Source organism: Lacerta agilis, chromosome 11 (assembly GCF_009819535.1).
Source record: "Lacerta agilis isolate rLacAgi1 chromosome 11, rLacAgi1.pri, whole genome shotgun sequence".
NCBI classification, from domain to species: domain Eukaryota; kingdom Metazoa; phylum Chordata; class Lepidosauria; order Squamata; family Lacertidae; genus Lacerta; species Lacerta agilis.
In genome coordinates, this window is record NC_046322.1 from 813,049 (window position 1) to 836,584 (window position 23,536).

The window sequence follows — 23,536 nt, forward strand, 5'->3', positions numbered from 1 at the left end:
GAATCACATGCAAAAAGCATATTAAAATATCTTAACAATGAACCCATTTATTAACACGAAATGTTAGGAATCTCTCTTTTACCACTACTGCAGCTAAACAGTAGGGTTGTAGGGGTAGGAGAGCATGAAACATGTATGCTAGTGTTATGTACACTATAAAGTGACGTATGGTATGTTCTTTATAAGCTTCTGTTAAGAACAGAAATTGCAGATTAAAAATGTCAATGAGCAGCTACCTAAAATGTTACAAGTCACTTTCTGGAGCCTCTCAACGGAGTTTATCCCATAGAAGGCAATGGTGGCCACCAACTTGGATAAGAGAGGCCTAGACCAATTCATGGGGGAGAAGGGCTATCAAAGTCTACTAGCCAAGATGGCTCTGCTCTGCATCCACGGTCGCAGGCAGAGAAGCTTCTGAGCTCCAGTTGCTGGAAACTGCAGGAGAGGAGGGGGGAAGGGCTCTGGAGGAGCTCAGGTCCTCCTTGTGGGCTTCTCCCAGGCATCTGTCTGGCCAGTCACTGTAAGAACAGGAAGCTGGAGCAGGAGAGCCACTGGCCTGATCCAGCAGGACTCTTATCTCCTCATTTTAAGAAGGGGCATTTGCAACAGACTAATAATAAGTTATTACACTAAGCACACAATAAAGTGCATCAATTAATTAAATTTGCAATGTGACAAAACAGAAAAACAGGAAAGACCCATAATCTTACTTGTGGTTTATCGCTAGAAGTAAATAAATTTAAAACAACCACCATGTTGATAAGGCGCAAAATGAGGAACCGTTCCAATTACTATTTGGAGTTACTTTCATTAACCATGTGGATAGCACAAACAAGATTATGATGGGCAACTCAGAATTGGAAACATGAATCCTAAAAATTCCAGCTACAGTATTGACAGGGCAATTAGAAACCAAAGTAATTATATGAGGATAAATTAGATGGATCTAAGGTTCTAAAGGCCTAGTTTGGAGGAAAGCTAATGATTTGCATCACTTCTCTCTTCAGAGGGCTGATACATTTTTCCTAAGGAGGAAGTCAACAGCAACAGAAACCCAGTGGAAACAAGAGAAGCAATAGAAAACAGCCAGCCTGCTACTACTGTATACTTGGAAGAGGGTGAATTCATGCAAACACCGACAGCCGGCCCAGGAGCCCCAGCAGACCAAAGCCACGCCACGAGACACGGACACAGAGGCTTCGGAGAGGGTCACCCACCTATCAGACAACTCTAGTGAGTGCCGGCTCTCTAATGACAGCTGGCGGCTTGTCATTTGACTTGACTGTGATGCAGATTCCAGGTCAGTTCGGCCACTCACAGTGGAGTCTAAGCTATGGTGCCTTCTTCAAAAAGGCAAGGAGACGTTAGGAGACGAGAAGGACAAGAGCAACACAGAAGGTTCAAACAGCTTAGTATTGTAAAATGGGAAATGAAAGCAAGTGTGTGGCGTGTGGGACTGGTGGTGTCTGGATGGGGGCGAGACAACTGAAGCCAAATCTCAGCAAGAGTGGCAACCTGAGGGGCAGCACGCCTTGCAAGCTCAAGAGAAACTGATCCACATATTGTCAGTCACTCTTGGTCACTCGGGGTGGCAACCTGGGGACCCTAAAATTTCACAGCAAAAAGAACTGCTTACCACCAGCTCTGCTTCGCAAGAAGGCTCAGCTGAAAAACTTACTTTGCTCCCAATGGGCTATTTGGGGCGGGGGGGGGAGAGAGAGAGAGACTCTGTCTGTCAGCTGTTGCTCACTGCTCTTCTGCCACCCTTGAAGCAGCAGAATGCCTTTTCTTTTAAAAACCCGACCACAAGATAGTCTGAAGCAGCCAGCCCCAGTCTTGGTAGCTTACGGTGAGTTTCTCCTGCGAACAAATTTGTGGCTGGGGGAGAGAAAACGGCCTGGTTTCAAGGGGGTACCTACCTGATAGCCGCTCGTTCGTGGTAATCCAAATCATAGCCGTGCAGGGACTCCACACAGCACTCTCGGGGGACCCCCTGCTGCTGCAGACGGGAAGCCACGGGGAACTGGTGCACCGAAGCATTGGGCTGCGAGGTAGTGTGGTATTGGGGAGGAATGCTGTTGCTGGTCTCACTGCGGTAGTCGCTGTCTCTGTCATCCACAGCACTATCGTGGTCTTCAAAAGCTAGAAGACAGGAGAGGGTTGAGCAGGGTCTTCCGGTCCAAGATAGGGACACTTCAGACAAAAGCACCTTTCAAGCTAGCTTGTTTGTCTTACGAGACAAAGGAAAGGGCAGCCTAAACTAAGAGCTTCTTGGCTTCCCAGGGAAGTTGCTCACTGGGGGGGGGGGGGTTTGCTGCAGATTTAACTGCCTAAGCATCATGAATGAGGCCTATGAAGAGGTGTTTTTCTACAACTCCTCCCAAAATACACCATACCATAAAGGTTGGCTTTATTCTGGGTGGAAGAGAAGAGGAGAATCTATTTATTCACCTGGTTTAATAGCTGGTGAAAGAGAACAAGAGCAGAACAATTTCCTTAGCCAGCTTTTTTGGCTGGCTTCCTTCCTCTCCCTCTGCAGGGTTGCAGGCAGCACTGCCCCGCTTCTCCCCTCTCTTCCAAGGCCTCTTCCAAGGAGCCCTCAGCTAAGCAGCATCTCTCCCACCAGGAATGGGGAGGAAACATCAGTGGAAAGGACAGTCATGGCACATTTGGGAGCCAGGAAGGAGAAGAACGCATCTGTGATGGTGCACTGAGAAACACCTTGTGTGCACAATTGCCAACATTTCCATTTAGGGGTATTTTAGAAGGTGCCCAACTGAAACAAACAACAAGTCAAGTAACCACTGCCCAAGGGGAAAGGAAGGACACTAAACCTCTAGCTTGAGAGGCAGCTCCATCCCTCCTCCCAGGAAGTTGCCCAGGGCTGGGGGGCAGAGGGAAGGAGAGCAGGAAGCGGGCGTGCAGGAGAACAAACTGGCAGGATGCGCTGGCACGTTGTTCTTGCGGGTGCTCATGCTCTGCCTTGGGTGATCACAGCTTAAGTGTTTCTTTTTTAGTTGACAAAGCGGGAATGGTAAGGAGAACCAGCAACCTTTGCAGAGCTCAAAAGAGGGACTGCAGGAAAGTCACTATGCAACATCGACCCGCAAGCTACAACCACCACCGAGCAACTGAGGGGGGACAATCTAACAGAAGCACTGTCTGAAGAGGTCAGATCTGAGCCAGGATGCCAGACTCCGTCTTCTAGCATCCGCATGGTATTGTTGGCAGCTCCTCTGCCTCACGTGAATTTGTGGTCTGGAGAGTCCAGGCAAAACTGTCCACCAGAAACGGAACAGGGCCCGCTTCTTACAACCCTTTTGGTTCCAGACTCTCTTCCATTTATTCAATATAAGGGCTAGTTTCTACAGAAGCCAGCTGTTCCTTGCCCCCCGCCCAGCCAGCCTGCTCCTCTCCCCGACATAAAGTGGAATTGCAGCATGCATCTTAATAAGGAAGAAAAAACAGAATATGAAGCATCCTTAGCCAAGAACAACTTCAAACAGGCTTTCAACTCCTCTGGAGTAATTTGATTGTCCATGCTGGAAATGACACCCTCTCCTGCTTTTTAAGCTGCCTTGGGTGGAAGTATTCTTGCTCATCTGCTGGGGGAAAGGGCTAATTTCAGTGCACTAAAATTTCTGGATTCACATGAAGGTGCTTATCTTGGCTGTTTGGTGGAATATAAATATAAATGAAGAGCAATTATCAATTTCTCTCTCTTTCTTCAAAGGAGAGACAACGTCCCTTTCAAAAGTACATCTATATCTGAGCAGGCAACCAATGTGGCAGAACAAAGTAACCCTTGAGGATGTTTCTTGATGTGTGAAGGAAGGGGCAGTATCCCAAAATGAGACCACCACCTTAAAGCCCTAAATGTTCCTGGTTTTGCTCCATGTTGTGCTTGAGCAGGTTTGTGAGACTGAGAGAGAACCTGCAGCCGTTGAGACATGGCTCTCAACCTTGATTTCCTGGTGAAACTGTGGTTAACAGCAGTTGAAGCAGACTGCCTTGGGAGGAGAGTGAGCCTGGGGATGTTGGTCTGAGTGCTCAGTTACAGCTCTAGATCTTCACCCCAGGGGAACGTCCTCCTCCTGCGCTCATCGCCACACGGGACTGAACAAGAGCTCCCACTTATTCTCATGGGGTCCCATGGGAGTTATTTTTAAAGGACTGTGCCTTCCGCAGCTTTTCTAGGAGGCCATCTCCATCATTTGATGTGCCACCCCAAGGGGGCTATTTTCATTGCTAACCCTGATCTGCTTTAAAGTGTGGCTTCCTGAAGAAGGGTCTTTTAGCATGGTGGCATCTGCCATGCCATGTGGAGCAAGCCCTCTGCCCTTCTTGTTATTAGGAGGCTATGTTGTTTTATTACGTATTGGGTGGAGGTTTTCTTTTTTAATTCTTGAGTACACTGTTTTGGGATTTTAAAACAGTAAACTAATGTATAGGTTTACTTTAAAAGAAAACACTAGTATGGGTATTTTAATTAAATAAGCAAATGTTTGAAAACAGGTGAAAACACATCACCATAATTGCAGGGAGGGAAGGTGGAGGGAGGCCTCACCAAGAAGGGCCCCCCTGTTCCAAGAAAAAAAACAACTAATGGCTGCGGTGTTGGGGGGGGTCTCCTACATGGGAGGGAGATGCAGGTGTCATAAAGAGCATTTCAGGCACTACTCTGAGGGGCTGGAGGAGGAGGAGGAGGAGGAGGAGGAGAAACTCCACACAGGGCTCAATTGCATCTTCATTCCTCAGACAAGGCAGAGTGACAACAACTTGCCCAGCCAGCTCTGGGTGTGCTGCTTTGATTGATTGATTGATTGATTGATTGATAGATTGATTCATTTCATAAAAAATTATGCACCGCTTAACTGTAGAAAACCTCAAAGTGCTTTACGAAAAGAACAGAGTAGAAACCAATCTGGATTCTTTGTATTTTACAAGTGCCCCCATTCCGCCTTCAAAACAGCCTCCCCCAACAGAAGAATCACTGAATTGTCTGACGATCCAGCCTCTGTCTCCACCAGCATCTCACGCCAGGCAAAGACTTTTCCCGCCCTCGCCCCAATAGTGTCACACAAGCAGCTCTGAGGAAGGAACCAGGTCGGGGGGGGGGGGGAGAAGAGGCATGCTCCATTTTGCAAGACCATTGGGTATTCATGCACAGTCTAGAACGAAGAAGGGCTCAGAGGCTCACATCCCACAGCGGCATGTTCACCAGAGTGCCACTACCATCTAGAGTCTGGGCTGGGCGAAGAGAGGAAGCAAAGAGAAAGAGAGATTAAGAGGTGAGAGTAGCACCTAAAGGAAGGAAAGCTGGAGGGAGAGGGAATCCCAAGTACAAAGCATGGCTCTAGTCTCAAAATATTGTCCATTTTCACAAGCCCTTTGATTTGTTGCGCTTGAGTTTGTGTCCAGTGTGGGGTCCCTTGCCGCCACCACAGGCCTGACTGCCCAGCTAATGCCTGCAGGAGGAGGAACCAGGCAGAGGAGACAAAACTTGCAGGGAATGTGTTCTCAAAATAACTGACAAATCCAGAGAGAGAGAGAGAGAGAGAGAGAGAGAGAGAGCAAGCTTTTCTACAGTCCAACAGTTTATTGATCCTGGAACCTTGCCAGCAAGCACTGGAACAGCGCCTATTGTGAGAGGGGCTGGCGGAGCATCTTCTGTTTAAAAGGTCCAAATGTCTCATGAACAACAAATCTTTGAAACACATTTCGCAACACAGAGGCACAATGCAACGAGATCTTTAAAAGGTTTACTGGGAAAGGCAGTCTTCTGCTCATATTAAAAGGGCAAAAGGCGTTGAGTGAAAAGAGAGGGTGGGTCTCGGGCTATGACTTCCCTATTAAATTTATTATTATTATTATTATTATTATTATTATTATTATTATTATTATTATTATTATTATTATTATTATTATTATTAAAGGGCTTGTGAGAATTCTGTGGCCAGACATTTATGTCTTCTCCCACTGCTTCTCTCCAAAGCAAGGGAAGGCTGCCTTTCACATGAAAAAGGAGATTGAAAACCTAATTACTCCCCCATTAGCCTTTAAGAAAGGTTTTTTTAAAAAAATCCCTCCTGAAATCCAGGCAACTGAATGTCAAGGTGGGATGAGTGGGAGAGCTGCAGTGCGAATGTGAGTTTCAAGCGCCTTCTCTTCCACAAGAGAACAGCACGCATTCAAGATGAGTGCAACTCCACGCCAAGAGCCTTGTCTCAATGTGGCAGTCAACAAAAGCAGATCCTGTGAAAAAAGTTAAGAGCTTCCGCAGAAACAAAGGGCTTGCCCATTCCTCATCGGATGTTTGTTGGAAAAACAGAGGCAGCCTGCTCTTTACCTTCCCGCTGCTGTCACTGCTGCCGCTTGGGAGGAAGGCTGCTCTGCAGCGATGGAGGCGACTGAACTGGCTGCATGACATTTTGCACATGTCCCCTATTGTATCGAGGAAGCACTAGCTGGGAGAAATCTTCAGCAGCTCCAGGGAACCAACGCTAAACTCACAGCACACCCGAATGCTCTGCTTCCCTGCTGCTCCCAGGGGAGATGAACAGAGTGGCATTGCACCCTACGCTTGGCAGGGAAGGGGGGGGTCTGTTGCTGCCAAGGAGGAAGATGGGGGCATCCTCTCCCATCACGGACGCTGCTGCTGGGGCTCCGCTAGGAGGTCCGGCAGGAAACCTGCCTTCTCTCCCGCACGCAGGGGCACTTCTGATGCCAGAGGGTGGAAGAGAAGGGCAGAAACAAAAGCGAAGGTGCAGATGGGCACACCTTGCATTAATGCTTTGCGTGGGGAAGAGGCCCACTGGCCAAGCCTCGTGCCACCCGGGACCCCCAAGATGCACACACCTGGCAAGCGGGGGGTTCAACTCCGCAAGCCTCACCAGTTGACAACAACCTGTTAAAGAATTAATCCTCCTCCTCAGCTCAGCAGAGCAGGTTCCTCGGGAAACTCCCAAAGGGCCAACGGGTCCGTATTAATGGGGACACCGATGCCAGACAGGGTGGAGGAGAGAAACTGAAGGAGGCACAGGCTCCTCAGCACCGGCAAATGTCACCGCTTTGCATCAGAGTGGCCTGCGCAATCTGCCCACGGCACCAAGTTAATCAGCCCAGAGGGCGAGGTTGAGATTGTGTGATCTCGGGGGGCGGGGGGGGGACGACTCCACGGCTGCGAGATTGTTATTGGCTGTGAAAACCTCTCACTGCTCTGCAAGGTATATATATGGGTAGGAGGAGAACGCGCTTGTCACTTTGGCGAATGCCACACACCGATCTGACTTTTAAAAGAGCAAGCGGGAGGCAGGAAAGGCCGAGCCTGCTGGCTTCCTCCCCCACCCCCCCACCCTGGCATTTGAAGATCCATCTGGTGGGAAAGGCACAAGTTCCTACTCAGAGGAACGTGGCAGGGCAAGAAAGCAAAGCTTCCTCCCCCCCCCAAAAAAACCCCATGCCCCAGACACTCTTCATGGTGCAACTGGGCAACATTGGGAAACCGAGGCTTCACCAAAAATACGCAACGTGGACAGGTGTCTTATATCTGAAAAAGGAGGAGAGGGGTCTCGAGTTAATGGGGAGGGGTACGTGACAAACAGAAGGAGAAATGCATACAAGCACTGGACACATGAAGGAGGATCAGGGCTGAATCTGGTTCCCCTGGGGTGGAGGGCAGGAGTTTTCCTGATCCTGAGAAACAGGACACACTCTAGACCTTTCCTGGTGGATCAGCAGCCTGTCCTTTTACGCTCAACAGCCATTTTTGTTTTTTGCCATTGGGAACAAAAGCGACAGAGCAGCTTCTGCTTCTCAAACCCACGTGTTGCTGGCTATCGGGGACGCCCCGTGGCCCTCAAAGGCACCGGGCAAGAGAAAACCCCTATTCTAAGGTACCATTCATTAGTTCACGTTGCAAAGGAGAGACATGGTAGGACGGGCACACACAATAGCGGAATTCAACAAAGTATAAAATAGCAGAAGGCATTTCGATTGCATTTCCCTCTTATGCATGAATACCCGAGATATCCTCCGCCTGGAGCATGGGGAAGCAATTCTGAACCGGAGAACTAGAAAGAAATTATTATTAAAGTGTTACATACTCTGCTCTTCTCCCCATCCGAAATAACTCCAGCTGCCTGCATGCAACAAATGGAAGCAAAAAATAGGAATGGAAAAAGTATAGATGAGTACGACAAGTGAGAAGGGTTTGGTGATATGTTTGCTGGGCAGAAGCTTAAAATGTAAAACATGTTTATTTTTGCCATGACAATATCCTACATTTTTCAACAACTTACCACCTGTTGAGGACTTCTTCACTTATCAGTAGATGGAAAATTGTGTGTGAGAATTGATGACTGCCAAGTCAATCTTTGAATTAATGGACAGCCCATCCCTTAAGCAGACCCTGCCCATTTCTCAACATCCATGCATTAGGCGGGTCACTGGACAGCCATGCGTCCAGCAGAAAAAAAACACTTTTTTTAGTGAAGTGTTGAACTGGCAAATCCACTTGGCCGTTGTCACCATCTGAAGGAAGCCCCTCTGCCCCAGTGCAACGCCCCTTGCTCTCGTTCCGTGTTGTAAGAGTCCACTTTCCCACCCTGATCCCTTCACATCAGCCCCTCCATGTCTCCCACCAACTCATGACCTTTCTGTTGCCATCCCTACATGAGCATTGCCTTTGTGGCGAAGCTCAAAACGTTCAGCAATGGCCAGCCAGAGCCCCTTGGAAACTCGCCAGCAGGGCTTGAAATTAGTCGAAAAGTCATAACAAACCTATTCTCTACGCATTTGTCTGATCTACTACCAAAGCCTTCTGAGCTATTGCTCATGTGGTGGGGGGACGGGACTCCAAAATTCAGCCGCAATTTGTGTGCAGCGCTTTTCTTCTCTGTGTCCCAAGCCCACCACCAAACACCAAATGATTACAGCTCCTTTTAGGAGTAAATTAGACAGGTGAAAATACAGATCCTGGGAGGAATCTGCTCTGTGCATCTCCATTGTGAAAACTTAGCCTTAATTTCTAACTCTGCCTTCAGGGAGGTCTCCCGAAATCTGCATTGGACAGACACAATTTAAACCTATTCATAAAGGATTTTCAGTTGGGGTGAAGCCTGAAATAAAGAGGTGGGGTGGTTCTTTCATTTTTTCCTTCTTTGTGCCAAAGTAACATTACAGTGTTCTGGTCCATGGGGTCACGAAGAGCTCTGGTCCATGGGGTCACGAAGAGTCGGACACGACTGAACGACTGAACAACAACAACAACATTACAGAAGTGAAAATAAAACCTATGATTGAATGTTATCACAGTGTGAACCTTTTATTACTCCAATTACTACCACTAGTTACTGCTAGTAATAGTCTACTACTACTGTTTTTGTTTACAAAGAGACCGTCTCCAATATTTATTTAAAATTTAGATTTCTCACCAAGGGTCTCAAAGTCACTCCCAGAACAGAAATATAGATTAAAAACCATATACAATTTAAAATCAAAACAGCATGAAAAAATACAGAACTGCCACCTCACTTCCATTCCTTCCTTCCCAACACAGACACAGGCATTAAGGGTCCTCCACTCATGGGCTCCCTTTCCCAGGAAATATTTGCAAGTATTTCTGATGCTTTCTTGAAAGAACAGCTGCTTCTGTTATCTTTCCCATGGCCCAGCTGTTTTTATATGATGTGCTTTTTTGAGATTTGGCAAAAATGGACAACTGAAAGACCATCCCAGGAACTGGAAAGGCAGTATTTCGGCAGCGGAGGAGGAGAGGTGGATGGTCCCCCCTACTGACAAACTCCTGGCATGTGTGGATCTGGAGCTGGGTTGAGAGAGGCTTTTCAGGAATCCACAGTGCAGGAAACGAATGACTTAGCACACAATTGGGGCAGCAGCTTTTCGGCTTACTTGGCTAGATCAGCAGCAAATATTAATAGCAGGTCTGTTTGATTTGGGGGTTTCTTTGGGAAAGGGGAAGGAGAGGTAAAACAAAACATGCTTGCTCAAGCTTTCTATAGGTCAGATAAAATCACACGACAGTAAATGGTTTGCCAAGTCCTTCACCGACACGGAGTCTTTCATCTCAGCCATGTCACATTTTAGCAATACTTTTGCCAACACCTCAAAGAGCCATGACAAAACATTTCACAAACCAAGGCAGGGGGAGGTTCTATGGGGGAATATCTGACGGCCCAGGAGCTCTTAAGTTGGTTATTGGCTTCCTAAAACTGAGCTCCTGGTTTTCAACAGTCTGAAGAGGGAATCATCTGTTGGGTTTGTAAGGTCCAGCCAGGCCTGCAATGGCTGGATTCCTCGGTCTCAAAATATGAACCATGGAATTGCTAGTCTCTTCTTTGAAGCATCTCACAGGGAAAGAGATCCCACCTTCGGTGAGTCACAGAGCCTCCTTAGGCGAAGTCAGGCTGCTCAGCTCTCCAAGGCCTTTCATAGCACGGCCACCCAAAATCCTTTTCAACTGAGGTGCCAGGAATCGAACTTGGGACCTGCCACTCAGCTGTGCCCCAGCTCAAGCTCGAATTTGAATCCAGAACTTTAAACGCCTTGACTCTGGATGCACCAACTTCTCTTTTCCAAGCTGGACTTTCCCCATCCTGGTCAAGCACAGAAAACATTTCTCATCTTTGCTGCTCTCCTCCAAAGCCTTGTGTTGGTTTATTTCCCAAAAATCCTGTGACTAAAACTATAAAGTTATCACATAGCATGACATCCCAGCAGCATAGGAAGCCAGCTGGAATACCATTGAACCCACATCTATACTTTCATAACGGGTGGTGAAGAAAGCGAGGAGGAGACCTTTGAAATAAGGGTCTTCAAAGCACCCAGGGCTGTTTTGTTCCAGCCGCCCAGGCACACGTCAGCGAGGGGAGCCTGAAGACACAATGTTCCTTTGGGTTTAAAAGCTACAAACCAGCCACACAAACCTCTGCAGAGAAATGCCCAAAAGCATCTCTGCCGCTAGTCCAGCTTGCAAGAAATACTTCTTGCTTCTCCCCCCCCCCCTTGGCTAAGGCCCCCTTGTAAAATGAGTCAGATCTTCTGGAGAGACCAACACCTTCCAATTATTGCTACAGAGAAGGCTCAATGGTGCCAGGATTAGGAGGGGAGCTGCGAGAGGGCACGGCAAAGGCTGGAGCCTGTGTGGAATCCGAAGGGCTGGACACTGCTGCCTTGTTCCCAGAGATAGACTCTCGGAAAACTATCATCTCCCTTTTGGTCTTGAAGCTGCACCGATTAGTCATCCCTCTCTGGCAGCTGAGGTGGGTCTGTCGGAGCCGCAGGCAGAGTGCGGGCAGCCCCTAATCACACTCATCAAGCAAAACCTGCTCACAGGAACCCAGCACAGCAGGCCTGGAGACAACTCAGGCAGAGAAGGCACACGGCCTTCCCAAATGAGCTTCAGCACCATAGAATCATGGAGTTGGAAGAGACCACAAGGGCCATCCAGTCCAACCCCCTGCCAAGCAGGAAACACCATCAAAGCATTCCTGACAGATGGCTGTCAAGCCTCTGCTTAAAGACCTCCACCACACTCCTTGGCAGCAAATTCCACTCTCAAACAGCTCTTACTGTCAGGAAGTTCTTCCTAATGTTTAGGTGGAATCTTCTTTCTTGTAGTTTGAATCCATTGCTCCGTGTCCGCTTCTCTGGAGCAGCAGAAAACAACCTTTCTCCCTCCTCTAGATGACATCCTTTGATATATTTGAACATGGCTATCATATCACCCCTTAACCTTCTCTTCTCCAGGCTAAACCCAGCTCCCTAAGCCGTTCCTCATAAGGCATCGTTTCCAGGCCTTGGACCATTTTGGTTGTCCTCTTCTGGACATGTTCCAGCTTGTCAGTATCCTTCTTGAACTGTGGTGCCCAGAACTGGACACAGTATTCCAGGTAAGGTCTGACCAGAGTGGAATATAGTGGTACTATTACTTCCCTTGATATAGACGCTATACTCCTATTGATGCAGCCCAGAATTGCATTGGCTTTTTTAGCTGCTGCATCACACTGTTGACTCATGTCAAGTACTAAGACTCCTAGATCCTTTTCACATGTACTGCTCTCAAGCCAGGTGTCACCCATCCTGTATTTGTGCCTTTCACTGGGAGGCTTCCCAGTCCCTTTTTTCCACGGAGATTAGTGGTCTCTGAGCACAGTTAGGTTGCATTTCTGCTTTTGGACCCTTCCTCAATCACCCGTTGTCTGGGCTCCTGGGGGAGTTTATGGCTGAGTCTGGCCAGTATAATAAAGTCAATAAAAAAATTATTTTAAAAAAAGCTTTGCCAGGGCTGATGTTCTTCTTAGCCATAAGGCAGAGGCTTTGCTTCCTGGCAGCTCCTAGCCAAGGAGAGTTCATCACCTTCCTTCCAAGGCATCCTCTCTCACTCAAAGCAGCTCACGCCACCAGCTCATCCTAGTATTTAGTTGAAATCCAGCTGGTGGGGCAACTAAAACAAATCTGCACCTTCTTCTATCTTTTTCTCGAAGGGCTTGGTGGGCAGAGCCCTCGCCATCTCTGTTGCCCTCCTCCTCCTCCAACAGTTGGGCCACGGCTAGAGCTCTCAATGAGTTGGTGTCAGCCATCTCTTGGGCAACCGATTCAGCTAAGCCTGTTAACTGCTTTTTGTAATTCACATTAGCTCAGAGCTTTCCCCCAATTAATCTACCTGCTTTAGGAAATTGATTCTCTGTGGTCTACCAGCTATTCCTATGGGAAATTGACAAACACAAGAGCTTAGTTCTCCATCAATGGCTTAAAGGTGTATGGGTTCAGGAAACTGGGACGTGGGTGGCGCTGAGCCTCTTGGGCTTGCCAATCAGAAGGTCGGCATTTCAAATCCCCGCAACAGGGTCAGCTCCCGTGGCTGTGTCCCAGCTTCTGCCAACCTGGCAGTTTGAAAGCACACCAGTGCAAGTAGATGAATAGGTACCACTGCAGCGGGAAGGTAAATGGAATTTGTGTGCACTCTGGCTTCCGTCATGGTGTCCCGTTGTGCCAGAAGCGGTTTAGTCATGCTGGCCAGATGACCCAGAAAGCTGTGTGTGGACAAATGCTGGCTCCCTCAGCCTGAAGCAAGGTGAGTGTGACACCCCATAGTCACCTTAGAAAGGACTTAGCCATCCAGGGGTCCTTTACCTTCACCAGTTCAGGAAAGAATCAGATTTGAAGGTGGGCCTAGCCAGGCCCAAATGACTCCACATAAGAGACTTAGTGGTCAAAATGGCCACTTTATACCTCTCCAAGAAAGCATTATGGTGAAACTATAGATCAAATTTTGGCATTTTCCTAATACTGTAACTCAAGGTATATGCCTCCTGCACTTATATGCTAATTTCAGGAGCAAAGTAATCACTTTCATGTTTCTTTTCATCTTCTATGTAGAGATAGTTTTCTTCTTCTTTTAAACACCTTTTAAAGGTTAAAATAGAGTCAAGCCTTGAAGTTTGTAAAACTGATGGTGAGAATGCCCAAAACTCTGTGACTTACAAAAAGGGTCTTATGTCTTTAGAAGGACCTCTATGCTGGTTGCCTGAAGAGCTCTGCAACAAAAAGAATTGGGGGATTCTGATAGGCTCAAAAGGATTCACCTGGCCATCAGGAAAGCTCAGGGGGCATCGGTGCGCCTCTCAGCCAGACCCCAATTCAGACACTGCGCTGATCCGGATTATTCCGTGAATCATGTTAGCAGCTGTCATACTACACAGAAGCAACTGCCCTCATCAAGACTGATTTGAAAGAGAAGTTCAGCACTTGGTACCGGCTGATTTTGTCTCCCTGCCCCAGCTTCTGCCACACTGCAGGAGAGAGTGTACAGCCCACAGCAGAGCAAGTATCTAGCTGACTTGGCAGTGTATTAACCTACATTTGTCATGCCATTCACCTGCCTCCATTCCTCTCCAAAAAATGGGGCAAAGTGATACAGTCAGGAGAAGCAGAGAAAGCAAAATACACTTCTTATTATTTAATAAACAACAGCAATAAGTGCATTTCAAGCACCCACAGAAAATGCCACAACCACTACGATGCCTTTGGTGCTGCCTCCAATGTGGGGCTGAGGGACTGATGGGCAGGACCCGCAAATTAGCAATGTGGCAACAAGCCACAAGAACAGAAGAAGAGCCTGCTGGATCAGGCCTGCGCAAAATGCACAATCAAGACCTGAGCACAAGAGCCCTCCTCTAGCCACTGGTATTTGGAAGCATTGCACGGTCTTCTCAGTGGTGGCTCCTGTGGAACGGCTCTTACTGTCAGAAAGTTCTTCAAAAGGTTTAGTTAGGATATCCTGTCTTGTCATTTGTTGAATCCATTGGTTCAGGTCCTCCCCTCTGGAGCAGCAGAAAACAAGCTTATTTCATGTAACAGACCTTCAGATATTGGAAGATGGCTATCTGGTCACCCCTCAGCTATCTCTTCCCCAAGCTAAAGGTTCCCAGCTCCCTCAACCGTTCCTCATAAGGCCTTGGTTTCCTGGCCCTTCATAATATTTGATGTTTTTTAAAAGGATGTTATAATTATTAATTTATTATTATTATCATCATCATCATCATCATCATCATCATCATACTATTAGCACCCTGCCTATCTGACTGGGTTGCCCCAGTCACTCAGGGCGGATTCCAGCATATATAAAAACATAGCAAAACATTAAACCTTAAAAAGCTTCCCTATTCAGGGCTGCCTTCAGGTGTTTCCTAAATGCCCTCCTTGACATCTGATGGGAAGGCATTCCACAGGAATACTTGATGATTTAAAAAACTTTCAAACATCTGTATTATTTTTGCCTTTTTTGGTTGTCTGCTGCCCTGGGCTCTTTTGGAAGGGAGGGTGGGGTAAAAATCTAATAATGAGCAGCAAAGTAACAAGAAATCTACCACCTGTGTGCAGATGTAGAATTCCTACCTCTTGCTGGAAGAACTGAAGAAACAGCCAAGAAACAAACCACCCTGGCCAATACTGCCTTTCTACCCCACTGCATGAGCATTTCCCCAATAACATGGGCTGCCTCAGAAGCCCTTTCTCCCTGGACGAAAGGCGGCTGGGAGAGGACCTGCCAATGACTCTTCAGTGATGAACTGCATCCAGCCCAGACTTCCCAAGGCTGGGTTGGGCGACACCTGAACTATCGATGTGCTCCTGGAAGTGAAGGCATTACCTGGCTGCCACCGGAGCCCCCGGGCAAACGGCACCTGAGTGCCGCAGGCATTGCTAGCCTCCTCCGTGACAACCAGATGGCTGTGTCTTTCATAACAAGGAACGGAGGTGCCATCTGTCTCTACAAATATTGGACTCTCCATTTAATTATCCAGCCACAGAGAGTTTATTTGGCACACGGATGTGGGGGGAGTGGGGATGCGGGTGGCACTGTGGGTTAAACCAGAAGGTCCGAATCCCCGCGACGGGGTGAGCTCCCGTTGCTCAGTCCCTGCTCCTGCCAACCTAGCAGTTCGAAAGCACGTCAAAGTGCAAGTAGATAAATAGGTACGGCTCCGGCGGGAAGGTTAACGGTGTTTCCATGCGCTGCTCTGGTTCTCCAGAAGCAGCTTAATCATGCTGGCCACGTAACCCAGAAGCTGTACGCTGGCTCCCTCGGCCAATAAAGCGAGATGATCGCTGCAACCCCAGAGTTGTCTGTGAATGGACCTAGCGGTCAGGGGTCCCTTCACCTTTACCTTTATGTGGGGGGAGTGGCACTTATTTGTTCTATATATTCTTCTCCAAACAGTTACACCATTTGGGACCGTGGAAGATCACTCAGCGGCAGCCTCTTAGGCTCTCTGTGTTGGAATCTGAAGATTCACGGTTTGTGCAAAGATGTGTTCCTTTGCTGAGCACAGTCTAAATATTGGCCTTCAATATTGGGATATCACATTTCCCCAACATCAGAAGCAGGAGGTTTCGTCCGTCAAATTCTGATACGTTCCACCCTGGGTGGTCTTCCAGCTGCTACACCTGTGTTGCGGAACAAGGATCAGAGCACTTTCTGGCCACAGCATGTGCAGACGGGCGGCAGATCCATGCCATGCCACTGGCCGCCCAGTTTTCAAAAGGCAACTTCAACACAGCCACTGTCTGGAGTCTCAAAAGTCAGGAGCGCAGAAACCAAGTGGAGAGACTGTGAGCATCTTTCTGCACCATTTTTGTGTTGTGACTAACTGAGTGGAGAAGACAAGCCTGCAAGAGTGGGAAGATGACTCATTGCGGATTATAATGGAAGTTGACACCTCCAGAAACAAGTACGGATTGGAAACCCCAGCCTTCAGAAATGCTAAGCAGCTTTGACAGCCAGTGCATTGGCAAACTCAGAGCAGCCGAAGATCATGGCAAGCCCCTGTGTAAACAGCTTTTCCTGAGGCAAGCACCAAGGACACTCACACATGTTACCGCTGTCCAAAGTGTATACATGTATATTTGATTTAGTAAAGACTATGTGCTTCATGATGCTCCTGAAGACCGTTCCTTGGACCAACTTCTGCTGGTGCAGGGAGCCTGCGCACTCTTGGGATGCAAAAAAACACACCCTTCACCCAGCAAACAGAAGTTTGCCAGTTCTCTGACACATGGATGGTGAGAGCTTGGATGCAAGGCAAATAGGCTGAGCCACTGCAAACAGAAGCCGAGTAGCAAATCAACAAAGCTATATGAGCCGCAGAGGGATTCAAGCTGATAGAACCATTGAGAAGGGTCACTTGCAAGAACCTCTAGGAAATGAGGTGGGACGGGGGGAATGAGGCCCCCTCCTTTTCCTTAGCCCTTCCACATCCCTCTCAGGTTCCTCCACTGGGGTAAATCTGCAAAGACTTTGGAATTCCCTCCCTAGAGACGTTAAGACTGGCTCCCTCCTTGTCCTTCCACTGGCAAGTGTAGATTTTCTTCTTCCAACAGGCTTGGGGGAAAGGACTGATTTTGTATGTTTTATATATAATGGGGGGGGGGGGAGAGGCTGTATGCCTGAGTCCCTTCGGATTCCTGGATCCAGCAATGATTCAACTGAAGTAGCCAGGCCAGCTTCCAGTTAATGCTCCCCTAAGTATGGGTCATAAAGGTAACAAAGGAAGTGGCTCTGTGCCACAGCACAAATGCGTGGGGCCCCCTCCCAAACTCGCCGGTAGTTAGGAGGACAAAAGCCAGAGTTGAGGTGTATGTGAGCTCAAAGCTAGGACAGGCTGTAGGCTGGAGCCTGGGAGAGAGAGAGACATGCTTGATTTCTGCTGGAATCCAAGGCTGTGTCTACGGGAGAAACAGGACCCTCTTGGATCTACAATTCTATGATTCTATTCATGCTGCCAGCCCCATCATTGTAGCTTCAGGTCGCATATATGTGCAAATAAACCATATGTCCCAAAGACCCCACAGTGTCTGCCGCCTCTCCTTCGGAGGAAACGGAACCCTGGGAAGCGGCTGGAACCCCCAGAATCTGGCGCTGCTTGGAGATCAGGGTGGCATGCAGCAATATATAGAGCTTTAATTCTACCAGTGTTTCACTGTTTTTAAATGCTTTCTTCCCTATGATTTTAGCTGCTCTTATTTTTATCAGGAAGCCACCTTGAGTCAGAGAGAAAGGAGGTAAATAAATAAATAAATAAATAGTAATTATAATAATAAGGCCTCAAACAGGTGCTGCCACTGCTTGCTACTGGTCTGATCAGTCCATGAACAGAATATATTGAGATGTGTGCTGTAGACTCACCCAGGTAAAGGCACCCTGGGGTGTGGGTTAGAGGCTGCTGTTGCCTGCACCTTTCCTATCCGAGGAGAGATGAAGCCCCAGGGCCAGGAAAAAAGAGGGGGGCAGGAGGCAGCCGCCAGCCACCTTCCTGTGCTTCCTGGGGGTTTCAGCTGCCCCTTGAGTTCTGAGGAACCCAACATGGGCAAGTCCCTCTGGAAGATCTTGGCAGAGCTCTGCACATAATCCGGCACCTGCTTTGCTGAGCAACAGAACTTTCAAAAATAGGTATTTTAAACCTAAAGCAAAAAAAACATTTAGTTGCTTTGCAATCTGCCAGTTGGCCTCTTCTCTCTCTGGCAAACAGAAGCGATTTTATAACAAGATGTTTCCAACTTCTTATTTTTATATAAGATTTAAGACTATTCACACAGCAGGTTATTATTTTTTTTACCACTGAACAGCTATTTAAGAAATCAGCTCCAAAAACGAAAATAAAGATCCTGCGCATTAGCCGCTTTAGAGAGCATCGGACCTTCCAAGCAACATGTGAGGTCAGTTTCCTGGGCGCTCACGGCTCCTCTGCAGCAGCCCTGCCCATTTCCTGCAGCCGCAGTGAGCTGCCCTTCCTTCCTGCCCTGCCCCGGTTGTTACTCCCGCAAGGCCTTCTGCTAAGCTTATTTAGAGAAAGTGCAAGCATGACATTTCACTTATCATTGCACATCAAAGCACTGATCATGTTGCAAATGGCCAGCATGGACAGAGCAGTTGCTCAATGTCCTCCTACTGGCTAGGGAGGAAATTCTTCCCGGTGCCTCCTGGCAAGAAAGCAGCATGACAATGTCCAAAGATCCAGTTACAGGTAGGTAGCCGTGTTGGTCTGCCATAGTCAAAACAAAAACAAAAAAATTCCTTCCAGTAGCACCTTAGAGACCAACTAAGTTTGTTCTTGGTATGAGCTTTCGTGTGCATGCACACTTCTTCAGATACAGGCACACGAAAGCTCATACCGAGAACATACTTAGTTGGTCTCTAAGGTGCTACTGGAAGGAATTTTTTAATTTTAAATTTTTTATTTTGTCAGAAAGTTGTTCTTCATCTCCTACTTGTAACCTGAAGCCATGGGTTCGAGTCCTACCCTCCAGAGCAGCAGAAAACAAGCTTACTCCATCTTCCAAGTGATGGAAGGGCTTGTATGATCTAGCTGAGATTCCAGCATTGCAGAGGCTTTGACTAGATGACCCTCAGGGTTCCTGCCAACTCTATAATTTGCCATTTACTTACATTAGGAGGTACATTTCCATGCGTGAAAATATAGGGAATATTTTGTGACCATGACCTTTCCTATAAAGAAACTAAAACATATACACCCCTCCTTCATCAGTCTCAGCCAAGGAATGATGGGAGTTGTAGTCGACCCATCTGCCCTGACTCCCTGTTCCATCATGCGGCTGCAGAGAGCCTGGCGCACAACTGGATGGAGCCTTTGTGATGAACTGCAGAGCTTGGTCCTGTGCCCGCTTACCACCCACAGGCCTAGTGAGGATGATCTCCAGCCCTGCAGGGCTTAGAGCTGTGCAGCTCAGTTGCACTAATGCCGTGAACTGCAAACCTTTTGTCTCTTCTGCTCAGTCGCACATGGACTTTAATATGCAATTAAGTCAATGTCCTTCTCCAAATCCTGTGCAATCCAAGTCAGTTAAAAGGGGGGGGGGTCTCCCCACCCAAATACTTGCTTTTGTAAAGTTTCTATGTAAACCACTTAGAATCTTTCATTCATATTAAGTGGTATAAAAATTCAATAAATACTTGAATAATTACTTTTTACAATGCCACTCAGTGATATTAGAAAAGTAATTAAGCTACTAGATATTTAATTTGCTTGTCCAGCAACAGGGTAATTAACAATTCCTAATGTTAACCTTCTTGAAGAGAGCCTCTAATCAGCCTAGTGGATAAGCAACCGGCAACATGTAATACTCTAAATACCAAGTCTGACCAGGTTTCAGTGGAGGAGAGCAGTTCAGATATACAAAGCCTTGGAGACTGCCCCTTAGGCAGAGAAAGCTGGATCTGTTCATTTTCTTTGCTAGCATTTCACAAAAACAACAGAGCTGCCCTCGCCCCTTCCTACGCCCTGCATCCAAATATCAGCACCACTTGGCAGGAGTCGCAGCTCTGCAGTAAGCGCTGAGATCCCCACAGCCCCACATCTCCCCAGTGCATGGGGAAGGGCTGGAAATAGGGGCACCCTGGCCTGCAGAAGGAAGGAGCCAACGTTGACACTTGGAGCTCCTGACTTGACAGTGACCCACAGTTAGAAACAAATGATGGCTTATCTCAAATAAGCAGCGAGCAAAGCTCTGCTTCCAGTTGTGATTTGGAGAAAAACATCCCGCAAGCGCTGCTTCACACATCAGTGGCAAGACAGGGGTTTTTGGCTTGCTTCTGCGCTCCAGTTGGGGGCAGAGTGACGCAGGCAGGACTGAGCATGCTGCTCTCTCATGGCAAACCATCGTTTATTCCATGCTGGGTTACAGAGAAGCATGAACCAGGTCACTTATGCTGAAGCAGAATCAAGGCCCCCACAACCCTTCCCTCTTTGCATGCAGAACGTTGTTATTTGATTTCGGATGTTATGCTCCCATTTCCACCAGAAAACTCCGTCTTGTCCACACACTGAAAGACACCTGGCCCAAGGGGTCCAGTTTTTTGAGCAAGAGAGCGGCCATTCCAGGAGGCAGTCCACTTTGGCACCCATTGCCATGCTACACAGGGGGGCCCTGCAGTGGCCAATCGGGGCTTCAGCCTGACCCGACTTGCAAGGCCAAGAATGCTGCTGGCAGCAAGGAAAAGGCTTGGCAAGGGAGGCTTCTGCCTCTGCCCCACGGGCCCCCTTGAACCCAGTTGGCTGCACTGAGACATCGCACTCTCCAAACCACAGTACGAAGGACAGGCGAACATCGTGTCTGAATGAAACTACCAAGAGAGACACAGACAGACAGGGCTGGCACAGGAATCATTATTTCCAGGGTTCTGAAGTAGTGACAGGTCAGCAAACATACTTTGCTCCACTGGAGAAAGAAAGGAAAGCATGACAACCTACTGAAGGATTGAAATACGGAGTGACTTAACATTTCTCACTTACAACACTGGGAGGCAGCAGTGGGCAGCGGCTGCTTCTGGACCTCTTCCACAAACGAATGCTAAGGGGGGAAATGAGGAGAGATGAGGAACGCAGTAAAACGATTTTCAGCAGACAGGGGCTATCTCATTTAGGGGCACTTTTCTCCTCTTCCACAAAAACAAACACTCCCCTCCCCCAAAGAAACATTTGCCCTGTTTCACACCAAAGCTTCCGGGCACCTGCTCCGGAGTCCCCTGCAGGTGGATACAAAGCCCCAAACACTTCCCCCCCCCCCAAAGGGTTTGCAATCTGAGTTTAATTTCTCCTGTGCAGCCCTGCCTAGATTTGGAACAGAACTGGAAAATAAACAGAAAAGAATGAGCAGGGACTGGGACTTTGGCGGTGCCAAACTTTGTTGTACTGTTTATACTGTTTTAATCTTTGCCGTGAACCGCCTTGCATTTTGGGTAGTCAGAACATAAATGATTTAATTTAAATAAAAATGCAAGGAAGTATTGAGGGCACAGGGTAGGCCTAGAAGCGTGGTCTTCTGCCTTCTCAGACCCAGGGACCAACCTTAAACCCACAGATGCATCGGGGGAGCCATTTCCTTCTGCATTTGCTGTGCCCCACCTTCTTGGCAATGGGTCCCAACCCACCAATGGCCTGGAAAGCTGTGCAACAGGCAGCAATCCTGCCCCCACCTCTCCCACCTGCATGCATGCACTCTGTAGAGATGGAAGTACCACCTTGAGATTTCTTTTTAGCCAACACGGCCCCAGGATTCAGGGGGCTTTTGTTTTGTTGCTAAAGGGGAGTTTCCCTTGGCGTCTTGGTTACCTTACCCCCTCCCCTCCCCTGTATTTCTAATAAATAACTGCAGAACCAAAGAACGCCTTCAGTTAGCCTGTCACTTTCAAAAGCGGCGGCTCTTCTTGCATTCTCCGATGATGCACTGGAAAGTCAGCCTGCAGAGCTGGCAGGGTGAGTCTGCTGTTGTCTCTCATCTACCCAGCCTCCTTAGAAGCAGCAACTCACTTGCCATGTCCGATATTCTCTGCTGTAAATGAGCAAATGCTCTCACCCCCCCCCCCACCAGAAAGGGCATCCAATTCTCCCTGGCACCTGGCCTGCTATGCATGGGGGAGAACAGCCCTAGACTAGCCTTCCTCCTGCCTGTAGGAATGTGCATTCAATGGGCAGCATTCCAGCATGTAGGGGCACCCGGCTGAAATCTCAAATTGCACAATCCAGAGCCGGGTATACCATCTCCCCTTATCCAGATCCCCAGAAGCCCCCTATGGGCATTTGGCCAGACTCCAGCGATAGGTCCCAAGGCAGGGAGCAGAGCAGAGCGTACCCACCTCATCCTCCTCCTCCAAGGAGTTTATCTGCTTTAACTTCTGAGTCCAGTATTTGGCTTCCTCTTCCGGGATGTCTGCAAGACAGCAGAATAAGTAGGTGTCTGCTCCCATCCCGGTTCCCCAACATATATTTTATTATATGCATATTCTGCTCTGACATGGGGCCCCCAGAAGCTTCCCACCCGATTCCACGGCTGCCCAGTCTCAGCAATGCCATAGCATCTGGCATCCCAGAACATCCACAGGGCCAGGCGTGTACTTTGAAAAGCAGAGCATGCTTACGCAGAACAGCAAATGACCAGGGATGCTGGTTCAGTTCAGAACAAGAACAAAAACAACACACATAAACCTCAGCTGTAAAAATGAGCTTGTTGAGAACAGAAGGAATGGTGGACAGACCCTTGCAAGCTGCACAGTCAGATTACCGAAACGGAACTGTGCCAGCAGGTGAGGCGGGCACACACTGCCAAGAGCCAAGAGGAAGGAGGAGCATGACTTCCTGGACATGGGTGGAGGCGGAGGAGAGCCAGGGGTCAGAACAACGAGGGCGGCAGCGGCAGCAGGCACGGTGTCAACAAGCGCTAATTAGGTTTAATCACTGTTTCATACTTTTCCCACTTTTCAGATCAGGCTGAGAAACAGGAGGCGGCAAAGCACAACCGGCTGCAGAGGCAAGGCAGAAAAACAGCTGTGGCCCAGAGGTTTATTTGAATGGAAACCCCGGAAAACATCATGAATCCAGCAACATAGAAGTCAAGTCTCTTGCTGGCTTTTCCAATTCCAGAATGTCTGGAACTCTGATTAAGGGTGGGGAGGAAAGGCAGGGAGGCTGGAGATGAAAAAGAGGAGAACACAAACTCCATGACACAAGGGGAAGCATGCCTGTGCCTCAAGCAGGTGATGGAATCATGCCTGCCTGGAAACTTCCCAGGAAACTCTGGCAGGTTAAATTGGAAGCAGAGTGCTGGGCCAGGAGAGACCTCTGGCACTCTGCAGGTACCAGGAGGAGGTTTGGGACTGCACAGAGCTCCGAAACGTCACCCCGTCCCCATTAACCAAGGCGCCTCTAACTCAGTCGTCCCCAACATGGAGGCCTCCAGATCTGTCAGACTACAACGCCCACCAGCCCCAGCCAGAACAGAGCTAGCTTTCGACATGCCCAACGCCACAGTCAAGAACACCTCGTCCTCAGGCGTGTCACTGGCTTGCACGGCCCAGGCAGAGCGGCAGGGGACTGCCAAGAGCCTGTCACATCCCGGCTTCATGGAGCCATTTCCATAGCATGCTTCTGGGCATCTTATCAGAGATAAGACGATTCGTTTCGCAAACACCACCGCAAACATGCAACAGCTCCACACCAGG

The 23,536-nt window shown here is 48.3% G+C and overlaps 1 protein-coding gene across 1 annotated transcript in view; it reads right to left on the reverse strand.

Annotated features, from left to right (window-relative positions):
* UNC13B (unc-13 homolog B) overlaps positions 1–23,536 on the reverse strand; it is a 169,811-nt gene that overhangs the window by 111,512 nt on the left and 34,763 nt on the right. Inside the window, exons 6-8 of the mRNA XM_033164695.1 lie at positions 22,175–22,248; positions 20,832–20,889; positions 1,920–2,142 (exon numbers count right to left, since the gene is read on the reverse strand). Coding sequence (XP_033020586.1) covers positions 1,920–2,142; positions 20,832–20,889; positions 22,175–22,248 — 355 coding nt within the window. The remainder of the gene's footprint in view (positions 1–1,919; positions 2,143–20,831; positions 20,890–22,174; positions 22,249–23,536) is intronic.